This window comes from Nanorana parkeri, unplaced genomic scaffold, assembly GCF_000935625.1.
Source record: "Nanorana parkeri isolate BGI_ZX_2015 unplaced genomic scaffold, ASM93562v1 scaffold1833, whole genome shotgun sequence".
NCBI classification, from domain to species: domain Eukaryota; kingdom Metazoa; phylum Chordata; class Amphibia; order Anura; family Dicroglossidae; genus Nanorana; species Nanorana parkeri.
Genome location: NW_017308101.1, coordinates 252,416 through 270,690, shown reverse-complemented (window position 1 = coordinate 270,690; position 18,275 = coordinate 252,416). Strand labels below are relative to the sequence as shown.

The following is an 18,275-nucleotide window of genomic DNA, read 5'->3' as shown; positions in this document are numbered from 1 at the left end:
CTTAGCTGAGGACATTGTTTTTTTTCTGCCTTCTGCTGTTGTTGTCTTCAGTAATTAGTGTGAGAGGTAACAATGTATAAGTTATGAATAAGTTATATTTACCGTAGCCAATCGCTGAGGGTTTTGGTCCAATGGTGTTTGTTGGGGAGGGTACAAAATATTTGGTGCTAATGTCTAGAAGGGTCTTTTCTTCTAGGCTTCTGCCTGGTGAGGATGCCACAGTGAAAGGATCTTCTTCCTTGGTCCTTGCCCCAGACAGCAGTCAAGGGATTTCAGCTACATCCAGAGGGAGTAGAACAGGAAGATGGCTAGCTATATGGAACACTTTAGGAAAAGGCTTCTGTGCTGAAGACGGTGCTGGAGAGCTGGGTAGAAACTGCTGCCGGAAGACGTCCCAAGACGTTCTTACTGCTCATCTTCTAAAGTACCTAAGACTGCTTGCATAGGGTCAGGGGCCTGGAAGATCAAAATAGACCTTTAACTGCAAACACTGACTGCTGTCATAGAGTTATTGATCTGAAAGGTCCAGATTTATTAATTAAGATCTGAGCTACTGTCCAAGTTTTGGGTATCCTGTGCCCTAAACCTCCTAACTGAGCAAAATAAACCTTGAAAACGAACTAATAAACTTGAAAGACTAAAGTGACTGGAACACAACCTTCCTTCTATCCCACTATAGACCCCGCACAGCCTACTATAGATAGGGTTGCCACCTTTTCTTCAAGTGAAACCCGAACACTCTAGCGCCACGCGCAGCATTTTTTTTGGGGGGTGGGGGAGAATAGTGAGGAGAGGCAGCCTGGATACGGAGTAAGGACTACAGCAATACATTATACAGGAATACAAAATAATATGAAGCTATATATTTTGTGTTGTTCTGGGTTGGCACCCCGATGTCTCTTAGGTGGGCTATGTGGCTCTCAGGTGGGCTGTATGCACTCTTAGATGGGCTATGGAGCTCTTAGGTGGGCTGTGTGCACTCTTAGGTGGGCTATGCGCATTCTTAGGTGGGCTTTGCGGCTCTCAGATGGGCTATGTGGCTCTCAGGTGGGCTGTGTGCACTCTTTGGTGGGCTGTGTGCACGCTTAGGTGGGCTGTGTGCACGCTTAGGTGGGGCCTGTGCACTCTTAGGTGGGCTATGCCGCTCTCAGGTGGGCTATGCAGCTCTTAGGTGGGCTATGTTTTCTTCTGTACTACTTATTAAATCATACAATAAGACTTTTCATTTAAATCTCATTGTATGATGTATCAGGTAGTACATAAATATATTAGTAAAATGTGTATTGCAATCACACAGCATATCACTCAACACTGTTCAGTGACATGTAATGTAAATGCAATACACATTCGTCACAGTCCCCGCTGTCTCTCCCAGCCCCCAGCATTCATGAACTGTAAAACTTGTGCCTGCGCTCTCGGTCTCGGTCTCTGTCCTCCCTCGGTACCTTCTGGATGTGATGTCAGAGCTGGGAGGAGATAATGCCACAGGAGGAGGAGACAGGCAGATGAGCACTGCGGCCATCACAATACAGACGGCCAGCGGTATGCAGCTTTCTTAGGGAGCCACAGCTCCGGTTTGAATACTGTGCCCGGGTGGGAGGTGGGCTCCCAACCGTGTACAGGAATACAAATCCGTACTGTCCGGGCGAAAACCCTAGAGACCCCGCAGACCCCATCACAGGCCCCACCATAGATCCTGCACAGCCCACCACAGACCCTGGACAGCCCACCAAAGAGCCCGCACAGCCCATCTGAGATCTTGCAGAGCCCACCATAGATCCTGCACAGTCCACCACAGACCCCACACAGCCCACCATAGACCCCGCACAACCCACCAGAGACTCCGCATAGCCCACTATAGATCCTGCACAGCCCACCTGAGACCCTGCAGACCCCACCACAGGCCCTGCGCAGCCCACCATAGATCCTGCACAGCTCACCAGAGACTCTCATGTGGGCTGTACAGGATCTGTGGTGGGCTCTTCTGGGTTTCAGGTGGGCTGTGCTGGGTTCCTTTCCCCGCTCCCTTGTGCTGCCCCTCTTATCTAAAGCTCCCCAGCCTGCCTCCGGGACATGCCACTGATAGATGGTGGGGTATGGGCCCCAAGCCACCCGCAGCTTCTCCTTCAGCTATGCCAGCATCTCACTCGGCCTCCCCGGCCCCGCCTCCTCCACCCGGCAGGTCTCTCAGGTAAATTGGGTAGTCACGAGTCCCCACGAGCGGCCGTCTAATTTGCCTGATTAGGCAGCCGAGACTGTCTGATTCTGTGCAGCCCGGCTCGCCCCACTGATTTGGTGGCAGCATTTTTTGCCGCCACCCTGGCCCTGGAAAGTGCCGCCCAAGGCAAACGCCTTGTTTACCTTGCAGTGGATACACCCCTGGTCCAAGCCATGGGCTTCCTATCAGCTTCAATGAGTCTGGACATTCTCATTTGATCTCATAAAGGCGTTTTTGTCAACCCATTGGCTGCTTATGTTTTCTTTTTATACAATTCCCTGTAAAGAGTGGAAATCCTGGGAGGTCAGCAGTTTCTGTGATGCTGCAACCACCACCTCTGACCAAAAGTCATTCCACAGTCAAAGTTGCTGAGATCTCACATCTTTCACATTATATTATTTGGTCGAACTCCATAACCATGTCTATGTACTTTACGTATTCCATTTCAGCCATATGATTGATTGTTTGGGTATTAGTGTAACTTTATAAAGTGGCCACAAAGGGGTCTAGTTACAACCAATTCACAGAGCCATTCACCCTATGAATCCTTGTGAATGATGCTTCTGTGTAAATAGGCGCAAACACAAACGTTCTTAGATATATTTTCTTTTCAGGTCGAAATGTTATACTGCATTGTGGCCACTAGATGGTGCATAGGAATTAAAGGAGAACTATGGGGTCAGTGTTTTTCCCCATAGTTCTCCTTAGGGTAACGGGAGGACACAAACTAGCGTCCTCCCGTCACCCTAGGCTCAGTATATAGGGAGCTACAGCTCGCGGTATACTGAGACTGCCGCAGCCGGGACGGTTCCCGACAATGCTGTCGAGATCCAACAAGCTGCGTGACAGCTGGCTCTGCCTATCTAGAGGCAGAGCCAGCGCCAGCTGTGCCTGCCCCCTCCTCCGTCCGTTCCGCCAGTCAGCGCTGGAGGATTGGAGCGTGGAAGGGGTGAATCCCTGCAGGGAGCCGTGAGTGACAGTCACCACTCTCTGCAGAGACATGATCGAGAAGTGAGCGAGCGCCGGTATGTGTTTGCTCACCTCCCGATCTATGGAGCCGACCTGTGACAGTCTCATTGTCACACGTCGGCTCGAACCATGAGGGTGAGTGATTTTCACTCGCCTCATAGTTCTCCTTTAAGTTATTGTCTATGTTCCTCAGTTCCATCTAGTGGTCATAATGTGGTATTACATTCCATACATTCGACCTGAAAAGTTAATAGATCTAAGAACGTTTATATTTGCAGATTTGTAGAGTGAACTGCTCTGCAAATTGGTTATAAAGACCCCTTAGTGTATAGCTTATTCGGCCCAAAGGTACAGTATTTGTTAAAGGGCCCCTCCCTGACACACAGGTCTTCAGCACTCCCCTGCCACTCCTTCCTCTACCTTCTATATTGCTCTGAAAGGGTATATGAACCCTAACAATGGACTTCTCTTATTTGGCACCTTTTGGTTCCTTAAATAAACCATTGAAAGCCTTTTGTTAAAATCTGATAAGTGCAAAAAAAACTTGTGAGCTCATAACTTCCTGTGCTCTCTGCCTGCGCTGACTGCTATCAGTAACATTGTTTTCAGCTATCTCTGAGGACTACAGAACCATGCCCCTCTGTAATATGGAGAAAAGAAGAGGGGCACTGTCTTGTAGTCCAGCCCTGTTTCCATTGTACTGATATAGTAGGGGGGGGCAGGGGGGTGTTGTCACCCTAGGACGGGAAGTGTGTCACCAGGTAAAAATAAAGGAATGAAAGTCTTGGAAAAAAAGAAAACGAATGCAGCCACCGCATCTAAGGACTGGGAAGCTGCAATACATTCCATTGTAGTTTTTGGGTTTAGACACCGCCTTATATTGGAGTCCTCCCCATAGATTATTCTGTTACTTCTTTAATAGCACTTCTGTCATTAAAGTGAACCGGTTCCTTCACCATTGATGGGCAAAGTGCAGGTTCCCTTTAATTATTAACCTCTTTGGCATGATAAATAAAGGGTTTTGGTCAATGTGCAGCGTATGTGACGTTCAGCGGACAATACAAGCAGGGCAAAGATTACAGGAAGCCCTCTTTATCAATGAAGCACTGGCACTGGGGATTGTTGCTTGATCCGATGCGAGTGAATCTTCCTGGTGGTTTATAATTGTACAGAACATTCACCAGTAAATGTTTTAGTGAATGTTGCATCCAATGCTACAGATCTGCTGGACACAGACTGACCTTCCTTAGGAAGAAAGCCATAGGTGCCAACTGGCTGTATTTTGATGCAGTGGCATCACCAGGCCGGATGTCACCCAGTGTGGCTCTGCCGGGTGTCACCTGGTGCGTATGTCATTAGGTATACACGTGACATCATCACGCACGTGCATAATGACATCACATGCACTTCACTGCCGGCGGCCATCTTGGTGATGGACACCGGCAAAGAGAGGAGGGGACGTTCATCTGGTGGGATAAGGTACGCTGCCGGTTCCCCTCCTCTCTCTTGCAGCTGTCAGGCTCTCAGTCCAACTTTTCAGAAAGGGTGACATCAAAATGACGGTCAGTCATTTGCTGTCACCCGGTGCAGGCCACACCCAGGGGCGTCCCGAGGCCGGGTGTCACCCGAAACGCAAGACCAGGAGACACCCCGCAGTGACGTCATCGCGCACGTGTGCTCATCTAATTAACGTCTGGTCTTGGTGATGGACGCCGGCAGAGAGAGGAGGGGATGAGGTATGCCGCCGGGTCCCCTCCTCTCTCCTGACACTAGAGGGCTCTCGGTCCATGACCGAGTGCCCGACTTTTTAGAGGGGGTGACACCAATTTGACTCTCGGTCCTTTTGGTGTCACCTCTCCAATGGCCACGTCCCCCGATTCTCCGTTCTGTGTCCCGGTAACAGCTGCCTGGCAGCCGTTACACAGACACATAGCCCCAACAGCAGCACGGTACAATTCTTATCATCACAGACACTGCATCACCCATACTTGGCTGCATCGACATAACACAGATTATAACTATGTTTTGAGCAACCCTCACATATATACAGTAACACTGTACTTTGAATTGTGGCGGGAAATGACGTCATAGGATCACTTTTAGGCAGTGGTATTGGTCTCCTCACATACAATGATGTATATAAATACTTGTCCATATCTGTTTGCAATTCTCACTTGTTCTGCCTGATGAAGGGGATCCTGTGTGACCCCGAAACGTTGCAATTAGTGTATTGTTGCATGGAACGTCAATAAAAGACGTTATTCTACTTTGGAGTGCCGGTGTCCATAATTTCTTATACTTTATTCAGACGGTGGCCATCCGTCGACTACTGATGCACCCAACCTATCATTACGGATTAAGCGGTAAGGAGTGCAATGGGTACACGGATTGTTACCTCTCCAATGGTGTCACCCAGGTGCGCCAAAACCTCCCGCACCCCCCTAGTGATGCCACTGGGCCACCCCTTCACCCTCCTTGTGAAGCCACTGTTTTCAGGACAGTCCCAGGCCTAGAGAGCTAAAATTTAAAGAAAACACTTCCTGTCTACCCCAGCAATGGTTGCATGACATTTCTCAGGGCATTTCCTGAGACCATGCCTGTGCATTGTGTGTCCACAAAGGGATTTGTAGCCTCCGTTGGGAGAACGAGTGGAAGGGAGACAACTCCAGCAAGCATTTGGGAGATGGGGACAGAGCGTTGATTCAAAGGATGTCACCAGCACACCAAGCTATTTGTGTTCAGCAAATGTCCATTTTAATGACAAAAATGCCAATCAATTACAGAGCGTTGTCACCCTATAACAGGAAGTGCCTGAACAAGGCAGGATCACCAGGGATTATTAAATGCTGCGCCCTCGTTCACACCTGAACGTTTTGTAGCGCGTTCTACGCTCGACGAACGCTCTACAAAACGCTCAAAAATATAAATCCCATTGTATTAAATAGTCTCGTTCCCACCTTGGCGTATTTCCGCCCGTCCCTAACGCGCTACAAAACGGCCCACGCCTGAAATGGTACAGGTACTACTTTGGGCCGTTTTGTTGCGCGTTTCCATTGGGATACAGCCAAGTAGCCTTCGGAAACGCGCGACGGTCGCGCAACTTTTTTACTGCGAATCGTGGTAAAAAACCGTGCGACAGACGCGCATATGCAATACGCCTAGGTGTGAACGAGACCTGCAGGTTTAAAAATATGTAACACTTCCTGTCTACCCCAGCAATGGTTGCATGACATTTCTCAGGGCATTTCCTGAGACCATGCCTGTGCATTGTGTGTCCACAAAGGGATTTGTAGCCTCCGTTGGGAGAACGAGTGGAAGGGAGACAACTCCAGCAAGCATTTGGGAGATGGGGACAGAGCGTTGATTCAAAGGATGTCACCAGCACACCAAGCTATTTGTGTTCAGCAAATGTCCATTTTAATGACAAAAATGCCAATCAATTACAGAGCGTTGTCACCCTATAACAGGAAGTGCCTGAACAAGGCAGGATCACCAGGGATTATTAAATGCTGCGCCCTCGTTCACACCTGAACGTTTTGTAGCGCGTTCTACGCTCGACGAACGCTCTACAAAACGCTCAAAAATATAAATCCCATTGTATTAAATAGTCTCGTTCCCACCTTGGCGTATTTCCGCCCGTCCCTAACGCGCTACAAAACGGCCCACGCCTGAAATGGTACAGGTACTACTTTGGGCCGTTTTGTTGCGCGTTTCCATTGGGATACAGCCAAGTAGCCTTCGGAAACGCGCGACGGTCGCGCAACTTTTTTACTGCGAATCGTGGTAAAAAACCGTGCGACAGACGCGCATATGCAATACGCCTAGGTGTGAACGAGACCTGCAGGTTTAAAAATATGGACAACAACTTTTGACATCAATATGTGATATGTGATATGTGATATGTTATGGATTGTGTTTATATATATATGTGTAAAAAGGGGACAGCTGTAGAGGAGAGAGGGTCAGAGGGATTTGGGTCACCATCGGGGACATGTGAAAGCTCTGAGCTTGCTAAAGCAGAGAATCATGTGCTGTGGGCTTTGTGCCGGCATGGTTCAATGGCTCCAAGAGGAACTAAACCTGTGAGGAATGTTTGCCGGTCGTCTGGAACAAAACCCCCATTGAGTGCGAAGACAATGGCTGCGTTCAGCGGGCCTGGCTCATAGTGCTCAATATTCCCATCACATTGTGCCGTCTGCTATGGGACCTCCGAGTCCCCGGGGCTTCAGAGAAAAGGATCCACTTAAAAAGCATCTATCGACATTCACCAACAGATCTGTGAATGGCTGTGAAGTTCCGGTTATCGGAGAGATTCCGTGTTTCCCCGAAAATAAGACACTGTCTTATATTTTTTTGGGCTCAAAAAAAAACACACTAGGTCTTATTTTCGGGGTAGGTCTTTTTTTTTTTTATGTACAACAATCCACACTTATTCATGTAAAAAAATATGGTGGTCAGGGCAATTTGGGGTGCCGTACCTTTCCAAGAGCAATTTGGTAACCAATGGCTGGCCAGGCTTTCACTATGGATTCCTCACAGGCGGGGTGCATTTGGTATCACTCCGCCTGTGACAGGAGGCGGCGCTATAGAGGAGGCATCGGCTTATGCGGCTCTGCTTCCTACGGTGCCGCCTTGCTTCCTCTAGCGCTGGCTTTGTTGGCACCGCTGATTCTCTCCCGCCTTTCTTCAAGTTCCCCCTTATGCCACCCCCTGCCCTGGGAATGGTCCCAACTAGGTCTTATTTCCGTGGGAAACAGGTTAGCTGTGCATGAGAATGATGTCTTCTCTATGCTCAGCTACGTTCAGCCCCGTGCACGGGGACTCGAAAGTCTGACTCCACGCCATACTTTTTTGTTTCGGGTCGGCACAGAAAGAGAAAGTTCTTCTCATGTTAGCTTTGAACGTTCCTCCTGCTAGTTGGAGGTCATGTCCCCGTGCTCTTGACCTCAGCTTCATACTGAAAGTCCCTCCAGAACCTTATTCACACCCTCTATGTATTTAAAGGTTCCGGTCATGTCCCCCCTTTCTCCTCTTTTCTCCAGAGTGTACATATGAAGTTCCTGCAGTCTCTCCTGATATGTTTTATCCCTCAGACCTTCCACCATTTTGGTTGTCTGGACTTGTTCTATTTTATTGTAGCGCCCCTCTGACCTCCCGAAGGCCTGAGGTGCACCCCCAAGAGGTAGGGAGGGCTGACATTTCACTATCAGGGGTGGATCCTTTGCCAGGTTGTGGGGTAGGGTTGCCACCTTTTCTTTGAGCGAAACACGAACACTCTATTGACGTGCAGACATTTTTTTGGGAGGATGAGCCGCGGCTTATTCGTATGTAAGAAGCGCCACCCATTTATATGGAAATATCACAGTTGAGACTATTTTTTAGTGGGGGGGCCAGTAGCCCCTATCTTAATTTTGGTTGCCCCTGTCTGCCTGACATCTTGTGTCCGGGTTTCTGCAGCCATGAAACCCGAACACTGCATTCAAAACCCGGACGGTCTGGGTAAATCCTGGACAGGTGGCAACCCTATTGTGGGGTGTGAACAGTTAATTGTGCACCAGTCACTTTAAGTGCCTTTTTAAAATGCTTTATTATAGAACAGCCAAAACCGGGAGAGGGGCATCCAAAGCAAAATAGACTCCAGACTCCCCAGTCACTTCCAGCTTCCACAGTGCAGGAATACTTTAGTAGAACGGAGGATGACATTGTGCAGTAGAACAACAGCTGAATAGGGATGTGCATGAGATCTGCCCTGGGAGAGACACCAGACTTGTTCCTGAGGGACCATGGCACCTTCTGGCACCTCCAGCAGTCATAGGGCTCCTCTAGTTCTCCTCCCCAGATAGTTCCAAACCCTACCTGGGTCCACACGTGGCATCCTCCAGGCTTGAAGCCTAGTCAGCTTCTCCAACCTTGTACATCCCACCCCCCAGGCTGCTACGAGCACATGGCAAGTATTTATGCACTCCCCCAGCATGCCCCACTGGCCATGAAACTCCTAGTGATTGAATGGTGAGGCATAGACGCTCCTGATGTTCCCCTATTGGCTGCCCCACTTTGTAGCAAGGTCACACTCCACTCACAGGTAGGGGGCAATTAATAGCAGAACACCTAGAAATGACCAAATGATACCAGACTACAAATCAACCCTCTAGTGATAGATCTATATAGAGGAGTCAGGACCTCCTTCCTCCTGCTGGGGATCCCTCTAGTGATAGATCTATATAGAGGAGTCAGGACCTCCTTCCTCCTGCTGGTGATCCCTCTAGTGATAATAAAGATCTATATAGAGGGATCAGGACCTCCTTCCTCCTGCTGGGGACCCCTCTAAGAGGGATCAGGACCTCCTGCCTCCTGCTGGGGATCCCTCTAGTGATAATAAAGATCTATATAGAGGAATCAGGACCTCCTTCCTCCTTCTGGAGATCCCTCTAGTGATAATAAAGATCTATATAGAGGAATCAGGACCTCCTTCCTCCTGCTGGGGACCCCTCTAGTGATAATAAAGATCTATATAGAGGAATCAGGACCTCCTGCTGGGGATCCCTCTAGTGACAATAAAGATCTATATAGAGGAATCAGCACCTCATTCTTCCCACTAGTGATCCTTCATGTAGAGCATTTAACGTTGTAGGTTGAGGTTAACTTGAGTTCATGTAGAACATTTAACTTAAAAGATTAAGGTAACTATAGTTCATTTAGAACACTTAAGTCTAAGGGTTGCAGTAAAAAGAGTTTAAACATAAAATCATAAATAAATATTATTTGTGACCTTATTTATGACCATAATTGACCTTGGGTTAATGAACGTTTCTTGATATGAGGGACCTTGGTTTAATGAGCAATAGGTTCAATGCCAAGACAGCTGTCCTCTAACCTTGCTATGAGGGGGTCATATCAGGACAAGGAAACCCATCTAATGATCCTGGCCCCATTAAACATGAGTACAGGTGTCGTTATTATCTGATTTATGGAGATAATTCAGTGCAACACAGATGGTTCCACTCTTCAAAACCCTATTAAAGGAACCTGCGAGCCCATATTACTTGAACGCGCCTCAGTTGCTGCATGTTCCCGGCTGGCCAGACTAATACATTTCCTTCACAAAGCTATCCCGCCTGAGTGGTTGCTAATAAATTTAACACTTTGGGAGATCTCCCCCATCACAAGCCCACCTGTGGATTTCTTTGAGGAGTGCTTCCCTCCCTCTTCTTTGCATCCCCTTGGAGTACTGTGCTGAGAACATTGGGTGAAAAGACCCGCAAATTTTATTGTGTCATTTCACAGCAGAAATCTGACTTTAGTTAAAGGAGAACTATGAGGGGAGGGTGCTTTTCACTCACCTCATAGTTCTAGCCGACCTGTGACAATGAGACTGAGTAGATCGGGAGGTGAGCGAACACATACCGGCGTTCGCTCACCTCTCGATCCTGTCACTGCTCTCTGCCGTGACAGGGGGAGGGGCTGGATTCCCCCCTCCCCGCTCGAACCGCCAGCGCTGACTGGAGGAACGGACGGGGGAGGGGACGGGTACAGCTGGCTCTGCCTCTAGATAGGCAGAGCCAGCTGTCACTCACGCAGCTGGGCGGATCCCGGCACAATTGTCGGGATCTGCTTCAGCTGCGGCGTCTCAGTATACTGCGAGCTGTAGCTCCCTATATACTGAGCTTAGGGTGACGGGAGGACGCTGGTTTGTGTCCTCCCGCTACCCTAAGGAGAACTATGGGGAAAAACCCTGACCCCATACTTCTCCTTTTAAATCTCGTCTCTCGCTCCTCCTTGGCAGATGGTGGCCAGCCGGGTCCCCACTTTATTCTGAGGATGTCCGTCCTCACAGGGGGTACTGATCCCTTGCTCCGGGTACCTCCTATGGGGTGATCTCTGTCAGTGGTTACATATGTACTATCACATGACCTATTTATTATTTGCTACATAAGATTATCTTCATTTGTTGCATTTTCATACTCGAGGAAGGGAACTTTGTTCCGAGCAACGCGTTGTGTGAAAAATACTATCATACTGAAAATAATCTGTGCTGTATGACATGTTACTATGAGATTGCAGTGGATGTTTTTCTTATGGTTTGATGATTGGGGAATTGAGATACTTTTATTCAAATGATTAAATATAAATACATTTCTGCATATTCTAAATATCCTCCTTTTTTTCTTGTTGTCCCGGGAACAGGAATTAAGGGACAATTCATTAATGGGGACACCTGTTCCACTAAGATGGGATTTCTCTGCAGTTTAGATAGACGTCCTCTTACTTCCTGTTGTGTCTCTGAGGCAGGAAGTGAGGGGAAATTTCCCTGGCTACACAGACAGCGATAAAAATTGTATGGGTGGCAGTGCACTGTGCCAGAGTTCCATAAGATGAAAGTTAAAATGCATTAAAGCTGTGCTGTGCATAGCCTGTGCTGAGAGCAGAGCTGTGGGAGGGACCCATCTGGTCTTTATTACAGGAAGGGGTCACCCTGTCACCAGTCACCCTGCAGAAGAAGAGAGCAGCAGTGACCGGTCTTTATTAGAGGAGGGGGCGGAGACAAGACCGGTCACCCTGCACAAGCAGAGAGGAGCAGTGACCGGTCTTTATTACAGGAGGGGGCGGAGACAAGACCGGTCACCCTGCACAAGGAGAGAGAGTAGCAGTGACCGGTCTTTATTACAGGAGGGGGCGGAGACAAGACCGGTCACCCTGCACAAGCAGAGAGGAGCAGTCACCGGTCTTTATTACAGGAAGCTCCAAGTCTCACACTGGATTACTACACAGATTTGGAAGAAATAGACAGGACTCTGGTACGAGGACAATGTCTGCTGTTCTCCGAGTTGAGCTTTAAGTTTGCATAAATGTATTATTTATATCTGCAGTGTAAAAATCTTAATTTCCCGGCGTGCTGCGGCTGGCGCCGGTTTTGTGCTCGGGTGCAGCGCGTTGACATAATTTGCTTAGAAGCGAAAGAGTCATGTGACTGCGCTCAGGAGACCGTGTGACAACAGGTACCTTCACGGCTGTGACAGATCACCTCCCGTGACACAGCAATCAGATCAAAAATGCAAAATTTCTGTGGCAACTCGAGTTCACGGCTACTGTGGCGGCAGAATATCACTTCCTGGCTGAGTTGCTGCTGTTCCCAGTTGCTTCCACTTTGTTATAATCCCAGTAACAGGTGACCGCGGAATATTATTAGTAGCCGGGAAATGTCACGGAACACCTGAATCCAGTGATTTGTAGGGGCGTCCCAATACTTTTGGTAATATAGTGTATATAACTCCTCTGAAAGAGGAAGTGCAATGTATGGGCACCCAATCAGCTGTGGGCTCGGCGTTCCCTGCATGTAAACAAAGGGGCGGGGTGCCGTGATGTCATTAACTTTATTTGGCCACACAGCCATATTAGGTAACTGTCATTTACCAAATATGGGCATGCAGCCATATAAGGTCGATGATGTCACTGCTTCCCACCCCTTTGTTTATATGCAGGGGATGCCCAGCTTGCTGCTGACTGGGCGGCATGGGAGGGGCTTCTTTCCATGCATGGGAGGAGTTCAGGATCCAGGTTCAGTCTTGCCAATAGGGATGAAATCAGGTTCCTCCAAACAAGGAAATGCCATAGATACTTTCACCCAATCAGCTGTGGGCCTGGCATGCCCCGCAGCCGCATGTGAACAAAGGGGCGGGATGTTTGTGCTGATGTCTTTGACCTTATATGGCCACGTAGGCTAATTTGACAAATATGGGCATGCAGCCATATAAGGTCAATGATTTCACTGCATCCCACCCCTTTGTTTACATACAGGGAATTCCCAGCCCGCAGCTGATTGGGCGGCACGGGAGGGGCTTCTTGCTGTGTTCAAGAGGAACTCCTGTTCGGGTTCAGTCTGGACGCCTGGGATAAGCTTGTGCTCATGTCTTTGACCTTATAGGGCCACAGAGCCGTATAATATCAATGATGTCACTGCCTACTGAGCCTTTGTTTAGGTCAAGCTGCAGGCAGGGGGATTTCCATGCCCGCAGCTGAATGGGCAGCATAGAATAAGCTTACTTCAGATTCCAGGTGTTCTTATCCTGGGACTACATGTCAATTCACCCCGATGCTGCAGATAAGAAGACAGTGGGAGTAGTTTAATAGTTCAGCAAAAGGCAATGGGCAGGGATGACACCACTCCATGGGGAAATATGCATCTATGGCAGAGATACACTACACATGTTTTATTTGTCTTACATTTCCTGTATATTGCATTCAGTGTCCCCGCTGGGGAAATTTACCCTCATTTCCTGTCCGGGTGACACAGTATTCAGCCATAAAAAGAAGCCTGAAATCTTCCCGGAAGAGAGACAAATTGTGTCATCTAGAGAAGGTCTGTGAGGCAGCACTGGGGTGTTATGATGAATGAAGAGACTCTTTGAGGAAGTGAGGGAGACAGCACCAGTGCTGTCAGTGTGCAGGTTGCAGTGCAGTCAGTGTTCTGGGTGCTGTCAGTGTCCAGGTTGCAGTGCAGTCAGTGTTCTGGGTGCTGTCAGTGTCCAGGTTGCAGTGCTGTCAGTGTTCTGGGTGCTGTCAGTGTCCAGGTTGCAGTGCTGTCAGTGTTCTGGGTGCTGTCAGTGTCCAGGTTGCAGTGCTGTCAGTGTTCTGGGTGCTGTCAGTGTGCAGGTTGCAGTGCGGTCAGTGTCCAGGTTGCAGTGCTGTCAGTGTTCTGGGTGCTGTCAGTGTTCAGGTTGCAGTGCTGTCAGTGTTCAGGTTGCAGTGCTGTCAGTGTTCAGGTTGCAGTGCTGTCAGTGTCCAGGTTGCAGTGCTGTCAGTGTCCAGGTTGCTGTCAGTGTTCAGGTTGCAGTGCTGTCAGTGTGCAGGTTGCAGTGCTATGCTGTCAGTGTTCGGTACAGTTGGTGTGACAGAAGTGATGGGCGGGGCATCTCCTCCCCCCTCCCCCTCCTTTCTCTCTCTCACACACAAAGCTGAACGTTCCTCTCCCAGATGCCGGAGGCCGGACGGAGCGGAGATGTATGGTGAGTCCTCCCGCTACTTTTTTTTGTGCATGACTGTCAGTGAGGGGTATAGCGCTGCACACAGAGGAGCGCAGTATGGTTCTGGGTGGGCACTGGGGCATGCACAGTGCTGCGGTCTGAATTGTGTAGTGGCAGTACATCGCCCCCCTATACATGCGCTGCAAACAGAGGTACCCCAGTGTTGTTGGGGGTGGGCAGTGGGGTACACAGAGTGTGCAGTGTGGGTGTACTCGGTGGATGGACAGCTGGGCACGGAGTTTGTATTTTTCTGCACTGTGCCCATCATTGTGCCAGGGAATGCGCTGAATGGGATGCCGCTGTGATGATCACTGCATTGTGCCAGTGCAGAGATTGGGGTACACCTGTATTATGTGTACCATGCATTGTGCCAGTGCAGAGATTGGGGTACATCTGTATTATGTGTACTGTGCATTGTGCCAGTGCAGAGATTGGGGTACACCTGTATTGTGTGTACCATGCATTGTGCCAGTGCAGAGATTGGGGTACACCTGTATTGTGTGTACCATGCATTGTGCCAGTGCGGATATTGGGGTACACCTGTATTGTGTGTACCATGCATTGTGCCAGTGCGGATATTGGGGTACACCGGTATTATGTGTACCATGCATTGTGCCATTGTGGGGTGGGGCACTGCTGGTTGGGGTGCCAGTCAGAGGTCACATGGCACAGTGGAGGGTTGTGCTCGCCGGGTGACACATTGTCAGTTTTTAGGGTTTGGGGACCCCCCTCCATGTATATGGAGCCCCCCCAGTATCAGGACCAGTACCCGGGAGATTTGGGGGGCCCCTGCCTATGAATGGCTGATAGGACGCTCTGCTCCATTGATTGAGGATTCTCAGTTTTAGTACATGGGGCCCCCCAATTTATTATAAGGGTCCCCAAACTGCTGCATGTCTCTCCCCGACACTGCCGCTATGAACTGAAAGGTCACCAAAGTTCCAGCACAACGCAGGGTGCCGCAGTGCCGGTGCGTCAGTGCTGGCTATTGTATTGTCTGCTGGACAGTGACTGGTACGCCTGCTGGACAGTGACTGGTACGCCTGCTGGACAGTGACTGGTACTCCTGCTGGACAGTGACTGGTACTCCTGCTGGACAGTGACTGGTACTCCTGCTGGACAGTGACTGGTACTCCTGCTGGACAGTGACTGGTACGCCCGATCTCCGGAATGCGCTCTCATACTAACACACTGACCAGAGATAACAGGGAAATGTTTATCAGGGACGGTGGACTGTGACACTGACTGTCATTGTGTCACCACCTCCTGTATCTGAAATCCCTACAACACACAGCAGCACATAGAGGACTTCTCCCATCCCCCCACCACCCCCTATCCATAACCCCCCACCCAGGAACAACGCCTTTGTCCTCGTATGTTGTTTTAAAAGTTACATTTCTGGTGCCCAACCTGCAGCTTGTGGCCCTTTTGCTTTTCTTGTGCGGCCCCCGGGGGCCGTAGTTTGTGTTTGCCTTGGCTAGCTGAGAATATATTCATGAGCCCGGCTCCCAGTAGGTGAATGGTTTGGTTTCTATCACACTCTCACTCTTCCTGTGCTGCCCGTCCCTTTTATCTATTTCTGCTTTTCATTTTTTATCCCCCCTTCCCCCTTTTTTTTTTTAGTTGTGACACACAAAGTGCTCAGGGGGGCCACAGGGAGCCGGAATGTCACAGCATTGACTTGTATAAGTTGTATAGGGGCTGTGATAACAGTGATCTCTAGCAGTATCATGTAGCGTGTCCCCAATCCTCAACAACTCCTATAGTATGTCTGCAGTCTCTGACCATCTCCTGTATCATGTCTGCAGTCTCTGACCATCTCCCGTACCATGTCTGCAATCTCTGACCATCTCCCGTACCATGTCTGCAATCTCTGACCATCTCCTCTATCATGTCTGCAGTCCCTGACCATCTCCTGTATCATGTCTGCAGTCTCTGACCATCTCCTGTATCATGTCTGCAGTCTCTGACCATCTCCTGTATCATGTCTGCAGTCTCTGACCATCTCCTGTATCATGTCTGCAGTCTCTGACCATCTCCTGTATCATGTCTGCAGTCTCTGACCATCTCCTGTATCATGTCTGCAGTCTCTGACCATCTCCTGTATCATGTCTGCAGTCTCTGACCATCTCCTGTATCATGTCTGCGGTCTCTGACCATCTCCTGTATCATGTCTGCACTCTCTGACCATCTCCTGTATCATGTCTGCGGTCTCTGGCAGCTTTCTATAGCATTACATCTGCTGAATATCATATGCGACTTTTAGTGGCCACAATATTACGATCTATAACAAGCAAATTGGCCACCAGTGAGTAAAAGGATCATTCCATTCTACATCTCTCTTTTGATATGGGAGGAATCTTGTGTCAGTTGCTAACATCTACTGGGGGACTTTAGTGACAACAGCTCCCTGACACTGATAATAGTGACTCAGGGGTGTGGAAATTTTGGAAAAAACTACTTGTCCAAGGACTAAAGCGGGGGCCGAATCTACTTGTCCTGATACAAAAAAAATAATTTTAACCAAAACCGTGTTTAGCAGAGCTAAGAAGTGCTTCTCATTGGTCAGTGCCGTCAGGTGACCGCGTTGACCAACGAGTGCTTGCAATTTGCGAGCGAAATACATAGAACAGGTACATAGAACAGGTACAGATAGTACACCCGTACTGGTGGAGGGGGAAGGACCGTTCGCCGAAAGGTAAGTATAGTGGGAGGGAGATTTGTGCGGGTAATTCCATTTCCCCAAATTACTTGGGAAAGTGAATTTACCCTTTAGGGTGGGTGCAGACCTGCGGATTCCCGGGACGTGCGATCGTGTGCGGTAGACTCCGCATGTAAGGGGGTTACATCTGGGTGGCAATCGCTGAAAAAAAGGAACATGTACCTATTTTCACGACATGCACCGCGCAGTGTTTTCAACCGTGATTGCTGGAGGAAAACGCTGCAACCTGCCTGGCACGACTGGGGTGCCATTAGAAAATAATGGCACTGACAGCACGATCGGCAGTGGTGTGCACTTCCGTGACCACCCAGCCAACCGCTCGGTTTCGTGCACGATGACCGGGCAGTCACAGATCGCACACCACCGCCAATCGTTCGCCGCTCGTCAAACCAGCCCTGCTACTTGTCCGTAGCAGGGCTAAAACAGTGAAAAAACTACTTGCCCGGCGCCCGGAACTACATGTCCCGGGCGTCGGGCGATACGAATTCCACACCCCTGTGACTGTATGTTCTCTTTACAATGGTTGGTGTTGTAGGCCCGGCCCTGGTTAAGTGAGGCACTGGTGATGTAGGCCCAGCCTGGTTAAGTGAGGCACTGGTGATGAAGCCCTGGCATGGTTAAGTTAGGCACTGTGAAAAAAGCCCTGGCCTGGTAGAGTGAGGCACTGGTGATGTAGTCCTGGTCTGGTTGAGTGAGGCACTGGTGATGTAGCCCTGGCCTGGTTAAGTGAGGCACTGGTGATGAAGCCCTGGCCTGGTTGAGTGAGGCACTGGTGATGTAGTCCTGGTCTGGTTGTTTTTTACTTCCACCGCTCCAAGCTTGCTCCTGTGATGGACTACAACCTCAATACAAACTAGTAGTCCCATCACTGGAGCCGAGCCTTTTTTTTTAACTCTATTTTATGGTTTATCCGATTAACCGATTAATCGAACCTAATAATCGACTAACTAATCGATTTTGAAAATAATCGTTAGCTGCAGCTCTACTGGTGATATAGCCCTGGCCTGGTTGAGTGAGGGAGGCCTGGCCTGGTTAAGTGAGGCACTGATGATGTAGGCCCGGCCAGGTTAAGTGAGGCACTGGTGATGTAGGCCTGGCCTGGTTAAGTGAGGCACTGGTGATGTAGGGCTGGCATGGTTGAGTGAGGCACTGGTGATGAAGCCCTGGCCTGGTTAAGTGAGGCACTGGTGATGAAGCCCTGGCCTGGTTAAGTGAGGCACTGGTGATGAAGCCCTGGCCTGGTTGAGTGAGGCACTGGTGATGTAGTCCTGGCCTGGTTGAGTGAGGCACTGGTGATGTAGTCCTGGCCTGGTTGAGTGAGGCACTGGTGATGTAGTCCTGGCCT

General features: G+C 49.4%; 1 protein-coding gene across 1 annotated transcript in view; it reads left to right on the top strand.

Moving 5' to 3' along the window:
• Window positions 1–14,157: 14,157 nt before the first annotated feature.
• Window positions 14,158–18,275, top strand: part of EFR3B (EFR3 homolog B) — a 122,600-nt gene continuing 118,482 nt past the window's right edge. The window contains exon 1 of the mRNA XM_018571766.1: window positions 14,158–14,190. Within this exon, the coding sequence (XP_018427268.1) occupies window positions 14,184–14,190 (7 nt within the window). The 5' untranslated portion in view covers window positions 14,158–14,183. The remainder of the gene's footprint in view (window positions 14,191–18,275) is intronic.